Raw genomic sequence first — 7,506 nt, 5'->3', positions numbered from 1 at the left:
TGAAGGCGCTGTGTGTTTCGTTGTGAAAGCGAAACTACTTTGTTTGGCCTTCCAAAAATGGACACGACTAGAAATCAGTGGTTAAGTTGTATTGGAATGCCTCGTTTATAATGGGTTTTCATGTTTTTGAATCATCACTCCGGCCTGACAGGGCATCATCACAATATGGCAAGGGGCGTAACATTTCCGTCTCACGCTTGAGGTATTCGGCCAATCACAATGCACTGGATAGCTGGCCAATCACATCACATCTCGCTTTTTCAGACCGATGAGCTTTGTAAATATTGATGCGTTTCAGAAAGGCGGGGCATAGAGGAGAAACAATAATGTACAGTATGTGGAAAATAATGTGTTTTTTGAACCTTAAACCGCATAAACACATTTCATTACACCAAATACTGTTCTTTTTAGCAGCATCATATGACCCCTTTAAGTACATTATGTATTATAATAAATACCTGCAGAAGGCGCCAACGGCCTGGTGACGTTTCACTTTACGCGATCCGGCACGGTGTCGGGGAACTTTAAGCCCTGTATCCATTTTTTACAATGCATGCAACATTTAATGCCATGACTTTTTGAAGTTAAGACCTTTTAAGACCTTAATTTGTGAGAGGGTGAATTAAGAATTTAAGACCCACAAAAACCCTGTATTCCTCTTTTTTTCTTAATGTATCACATTTCTCATAAAAGGTATTTGAAAGGGTGCAAATATAACGGATGAAAGCAAAATAAAAACATCTGCATATTACAAAAAAAGGTTGTTGGCATCGTAGTTTTATAAAAATTAACACCTGGGACATAAAATGTCCGAAACGGAATAAACACCTAAAAGTGCCTGGCAAATGCATAAATATAGTAAGTATGTGCACAGTCGAAATTTCCTGGCTTTTTTCACGATTACTGAGGTCTAGGGGCTATTTAACTACCATACAAGTTTCAAAACAGTCAGTCCACAGTAAAATTCACACAGCCTGCAACAACGTTTTATAAAATATAAAACTTACGCATGTGCCAGTTTTTATACCAAAAATCATCTAAGGGAATGATTAAAACTAACCTCATCTTTCCTCTTTTTGGGTCGGCTGTCTTCCCCACCATCTGTGTCAGATTCTCCTTTCCTCTTTCCAATAGAATCTTTCTTTTCATTTAACTTATGTTTTTGCAGGTATTGTGCAATGAGATCAGGACAGTCCAGGTTGTCCTCTGGTTCCCATGTGTTGTCTTCTCTAAGGAAAAGGTAATATATTCTCAATCATTTGAATACCATCTTTTTTATTGGAGAAGGGCTGGACCACCCAACCAAAACCAAACATAGGCTATATATTTATTAGCAAACCATTGATTCTTCTGGAGTTCTTTATATAATGACAAAATGGTCAACACGTTTGTTAGGAATCAAGCATCTTGCCTTATACGAATGCATTTTAGTGGAAATCTTGCTGATATTAGTTACTTACTCTGAGAAGCCCTTCCACTTAAGAAGGAACTCCACTCTGCCCTTTACCACCCGTCTGTCCAGAACCTTCTCCACCACATATTCTTCCTCTTCCTCTTCTACCACCACCTCCTCCACCTTCTTCTTGTTCTGCTTCTTTCCAGCTGTGGCCGCCAGCTTGCTGTCTGTGGAGAAAGAGGGCAGTAAAGAGGAAAAGGGTCAGTCTTTTCTATGGAAAAATCACATCTTTCAGTATTCAAACAGTTAAAAAATGAAGCAGGTTGAAACACTAGACACTATGGGGCTGAGCAGAACAAACACAAACAGTGATAACTCACTAGCAGGGGGTCGTTCGCAAAGAGGAAGAGTGATTATTCAAGGGTTTATTTTAAAGAACATATGCCAAGGTCAACGAAGTCTGTCTGTTGACAAATCTTCACACATCTTTTTGCTATACAGAGCAATGTGTCGAAATTCGAGAGACATTCTGACTGCTGTGTAAAGCCCACAGCGCTTAGTGATAAATTCTTGCTTTTGAGAACAAGGTCAGAAACTACAAAACTAAAATTCATTCAAAAAGGACATCAAAATCAAGGTTTCAGTTTCATCGTCCTTAAAGGGACAGTTCACTCCAAAATAAAAACTCGGTCATCAATTACTCAGTCTCATGTTCCAAACCTGACTTCGTTTCTTCGCAGAAGATAAAAGATAATTCAAATAATGCGTCAAATGTTTTCCAACTCCACAGAAGAAACAAAGTTACATAGGTTTGGAAAGACGTGAGAGCAAGCAAATGAGCCAAAAAAAATTATTTTTGGGAGAACTATCAACAAGTGCAAGCATCTGAATTACATAATCGTGTACCAATCGTACCTTAAGCTGTTCAAACAAGCACTTCTTAAGAATCATCATGATCACAATATTAGTATCATATTCCAAGCGGATCAGATATCAGTTTGAACAAGAAACATAACCACTTGATGCTAAACTTTTCAACAGACCAATCAATCAGGAGATGTTGGCATCAAGCATCAACCAATGATTAATGTGCTGACAGGCTTGTCAATGCATAACACACTGCTTCGGTTTACAAAGATTTTTTATATAAATGTATAAAGTATACACTACCAAAAGAAGTCTCTTATGCTCACCAAGGCTGAATTTATTTGATCAAAATACAGTAACAATTTTAAATAAGTGTTTTCTGTTTTAATACATGAAGAGTTTGGTTCCAAAACGCTATAAATCCATTTAGATTAATTTGAGTAAAAATTTGTTTTCTTTACCAAGAAAGTGGCAAGATGAAAACCATTTTCTGTTTCAAACTTTCACATAGCATCTTTAGGTTATAATAACATTAAAAATTCAAATCCAGATTTTGATTTTCAAAGATTTATTATAAAATGTTATTATTTTTTTCCCAAAATGCAATACATCCATGACACGTAAAAGTTATTTTTCATATTGAAAATACACAACATAGTAAGTTGATCCACATATGACAGCCTCTGAACTTGGTCAATACTATTCTTATATACAGGCACTGGACTAAAAATACATTCAATCAGTCATCGCTCCCAAAAAGAATTCAACGGGTCATCTTGTTAATGCTATAAATTAATTACAACAATAAAAGAAAATGTCATCATGAACATACATGAACAATTTTTTGTTTGTTTGTTGATCACAAAGTACAAAATAGATGAGGAAAACTAGGATGCCGGGTGTATTCAAAGTGCCGCCATTACTGTCTAGAGTGCGTGGAGTGGTGCGCTGCGATTGGTTGAGCGGATATACCGCATTCTGCAGAAAAGGGAGACTGGCGTTTGTCGTGGTTTGGAAAAAAAGGGAGAAAACATGACAGAATAACTCGGCGGATATCGCATTTTGCGTAAAACTAAAAATTGACTTTTCAATACCGACCATATACAATACTGATTTTGGCGGAAACTCCATTTTTAAAAAAATGCCGTTTATCGCGTTTTGGAACCAAACCCTTCATATTTTGAAATGTAATTTACTCCTGTGATCAAAGCTGAATTTTCAGCATCCAGTCTTCAGTGTCACATGATCCTTCAGAAATCATTCTGATTCGTTGCGCAATAAACATTTATTATTACAATGTTGAAAAAAGGTGTGCTGCTTAATATTGTTGTGGAAACTCAGATACTTTATTCAGGATTTTTTTGTTTAAAAAAATAATAATTAGAAAAAGAAATCTTCAACATTACAAGTATTTACTGTCACGTCTGATCAATTTAATGCATCCTTTCTGAATAAAAATATTTATTTCTTTAAACCCCAAACTCTTGAATGGTAGTGTATGCTGTGTGAAAAAAAGTTCAGTAATTTTATGCAAATGTCATCATTAAACTATTTCAGCATTAATTTTGGCATTATAGTGGTATGTGGCAGTTATATGTAATATTAACATCCATTTCATGATTGAAATTATCACAGCTAGTGTGGAGAACAAATGCTTAACTACTAATTGACCATAAAAGACGGTAATATAGCGTACACATTAGTTCAGGAAAAAAATTACAACTATGTCTCATTTGTGAACATTAGTTAATGCATTAACTATTAACTAACTAAAAACAATACTTTCACAGCATTTATTAACCTTTGTTAATGTTAGTTCAGTCGTTAGTTTATAGTGCATTAACTAATGTTAACAGACACAACTTGCCAGTTGCATACAACTGGTCATTAACCTGATTTTAAAAACGTCACAAACAAATGAGACCTTAGTGCAAACAGTTACCCAAATGTCATCAATTTGAAACACTCATTCTGTCTTTTTTGTGCAGCAGACCAGAACCAAACCTTTGACCTTATAAATCACCTGAAGCAGCAGCTCTATTAGTCAATGACAGATGATGGATCACATGGCAGATGAAACAACGGTCATGAAAACAGACAACAACCCGTGATTCAATAGAAGTAATTTCAAGGCTTGTTTATAAGACAGAAATGTTAAGGTGATCTGAACGTCTAAAAAAAAAAAAACCCTCTCCCATAAACATTTGAAAGAAAAACAGCAGTGAAGGAGAAAGTTGTGAGACACCTGCGGTGATGCTGGGAGCATCACTAGCTGTGTCTGTTGGTTCACTCATGCTCGTCGATGGGGCAGAGGCTCTGTGGAACCTTCCGGTTCCTTGTCAGCGTCAACCGTGCTGAACAGAGTGAAAGTGTGGATTAGAGGGGATGGGGGTCAGGTGATATCAGGGAAAGAACAACACAAGGCAGGAAATTAAATTACACAGCACTGTGGATAACAGTTCGGTGGCTCTAACAAATACAGCATTTCATGGTGTGCGGCTCCCTTTTAATTGATTTACAGTACAAACAAGATTAACGACATGGTGTATTTCAGTGAATCTCACAATAACGTGTCCAGGTCACACTACAAATATGTTGTGTAAACTATTTTTAAGACCATTAAGTGTTTTTTTTGTGTGTGCATTGTGATGTTATTTTCATGAATATTTAAACACATTTCCCACTGATTCTCATGACTAATTTTGGTGTTTCTTTTTTTTTGTCATTTCTATTATCCTCAATGGTGACAGATATCATTGAATGATTTTATTAAATTAGCATGTGGGTCACAGACAAAAAGGGGTTTCATGCATCAGAACCAAGCGGCAACCTCCCGGTCTCTCGCTTGAAAGATGTCACGCCAAGGCAAAAGGCAGTAGCTTCCACATTACATGCAATATTTGGGTACTGATCACCATTTACAGAATCATTATAGTAACATCTATATAAAATCTAGTGATCATTGGCTAGGCTATAATATATAGTAATGTAATAAAAAAACAATTCTGACCGTAACAATCAGACAAAAAGTTAAACGTGAGTGGATACCGTTTTGCAACCAATTTATTTGCAATGTTCGCTAACATTAAAGGATGCAAGACATACTTAGCCTATTGTCTAAATGTGAATTTTGTCACTGTTTTGGAGCACACTGCCTTATAGATAACCTTAAGACTAACATATTGATTGAACTTTTTTTGATTTCATGGGGACTTTAACCTATAAGAACGACTTGTGGATTGATTTGAACGCCAGCTGGAATAATGCTCAGAATGATTGTGAATTAAACATCTCCTATGACGTTCATTGCAATGTTTTTTATCGAGTTACAAGAAAAGGTATGAAACGGATTTAATTGCGTACAGTAACTGATTTTATGTGATACGCTGTCATGGCATTTGACTCCCCACACGTGCAGAAGTGGGCAGCCCTAGACTGAGAGCTGGCATCTGCATTATAAAAAATAAAAAAAACTTTAAAGATTATTTACAATTATTCTTGCCAAGTTATCTAGTCGTTGCTTGCTTACATTGCTTTGTTATATGGAGCAGTCTGTTAGATCGCAATCTAATTTGTTTGTCTAAAGAAGTGCCGACAGATGTATGAAAGTACACAAGTCACACATTAATTATTGTTGCCAAGTTATCTAGTCGTTGCTTGTTTACAGTGCTTTGTTATATGGAGCAGTTTGTTAGATCGCGATCTATCTAATTTGTTTGTCTAAAGAAGTGCCGACAGATGTATGAAAGTACACAAGTCACACCGTAATTTAAAAGCGCAGACGTTAATGTACAGTAAAAACAGGCAGAATACCGTATAACTCCAGGCTGGCACAGTATTATAAGTGCACATAAACACACACAAAACTCAAGTACATATGGAGGGAAGGGTACTTGCAGACCAATCACAGCGCTTGCGGTCTGCGTAGAATTGACACGCTGTTAGATTTTTGGAGAGGTGCACGTCAGGCTACGGCGTATGGGTGTGCATCTATGCGTAAGCTACAGCATAGGTCCGACGCAGAAGTATAAATCAGCCTTAATACTGACGAACGGCTAAACAGATGCAGAGCACTGTAACTTAATTTGAGCGATCTAACACAAAGTCAAAGAGCGGTAACTGATACTGTGTTCTGTCTTGGTTTCTCCTGGGCTTTTCTCCAAGATACTTATACACACGATAAAGGAGGTCATATATGTCCCAAAATTATCAATAACACATTTCGACCAAAAACGAAGTTATGGTGTTTTGTCTTTGCAAAGCAGCACTGCTGTCACTATAGACGGGCGTGGTTTCAGCAACTAGCGCCTCAGCTTCACCCACGTCCCGCCTTTTTGCCCATTTTCAATTATCCGGGAGTGACGCAAGGTGACGCGCTACCAAGATGGCGGCGGTCGGCTCCGCTCACTTTATGCTTCAAAAATGCTCTTCTGAACCCTACGAGTGACGTCACGGACACTACGTCCATGTTTTTTTACAGTCTATGATCAAAACAATGAAAGTTTAACACCGCTGTAATTTTTTCCTCGTCATTAGAATACGTCTTGTTTAATTTTTTAGTAAATCATGGTAAAAAATGTATCTCTATCATATATTTTTACCATGATTTACTAAATTGTCATTCAGTGTAACAAGTTTATATACCAAAAGTCTTGTCAGGCATATTTAGAACAAGAATCATTAGATCATTTTAAAATAAACTATTCAAGGATCACAGTGCAGCCCCCAAAATACTAATTAATTGTCATTTTAAATATTTACCGATCTTTACCACTATCCTTCTAACAGCTAGGTTTTACCAATGTCAGCAAGAAGTTTTTAAAGGGGTCATATGATGCGATTTCAATTTGTCCTTTCTCTTTGGAGTGTTACAAGCTCTTGGTGCATAAAGAAGATCTGTAAAGTTGCAAAGACTAAAGTCTCAAATCCAAAGAGATATTCTTTATAAAAGTTAAGAGTCAGCCACACCTACCTAAAACGGCTCGTTCTAACACGCCCCAACATACCTACGTCACTATGTGGGAAAATTTGCATAACGCCGCCCAAATGTTCACGCAAAGAAAGAAGGTGTAACTTTTATTCTCGCTGTAGTATTGTTGCTGCCGCCGCCATGTCGTTAAGGCGCTGTGTGTTTTGTTGTTAAAGCAAAACTACTTTGTTAGGTCTTCCAAAAGAGGACGATATCTGCTTCGTCATGCCTGGAGCTGATCCGTGCTGGTCGCTGAGGAAATACAACAACTTTG

General features: G+C 37.1%; 1 protein-coding gene across 2 annotated transcripts in view; it reads right to left on the bottom strand.

The window, feature by feature from the left end:
* LOC107687782 (chromobox protein homolog 1-like) overlaps window positions 1-7,506 on the bottom strand; it is an 18,018-nt gene that overhangs the window by 5,921 nt on the left and 4,591 nt on the right. For both annotated transcript variants that reach the window (XM_016485238.1, XM_016485240.1), the window contains exons 2-4: window positions 4,509-4,617; window positions 1,461-1,623; window positions 1,061-1,229 (exon numbers count right to left, since the gene is read on the bottom strand). In XM_016485238.1, the coding sequence (XP_016340724.1) occupies window positions 1,061-1,229; window positions 1,461-1,623; window positions 4,509-4,557 (381 nt within the window). In that variant the 5' untranslated portion in view covers window positions 4,558-4,617. The remainder of the gene's footprint in view (window positions 1-1,060; window positions 1,230-1,460; window positions 1,624-4,508; window positions 4,618-7,506) is intronic.

Source organism: Sinocyclocheilus anshuiensis, unplaced genomic scaffold, assembly GCF_001515605.1.
Source record: "Sinocyclocheilus anshuiensis isolate Anshui unplaced genomic scaffold, SAMN03320099.WGS_v1.1 scaffold97, whole genome shotgun sequence".
Classification (NCBI taxonomy): domain Eukaryota; kingdom Metazoa; phylum Chordata; class Actinopteri; order Cypriniformes; family Cyprinidae; genus Sinocyclocheilus; species Sinocyclocheilus anshuiensis.
The sequence above is the reverse complement of the archived record's forward strand: the minus strand, read 5'-3'. Positions and strand labels throughout refer to the sequence as shown.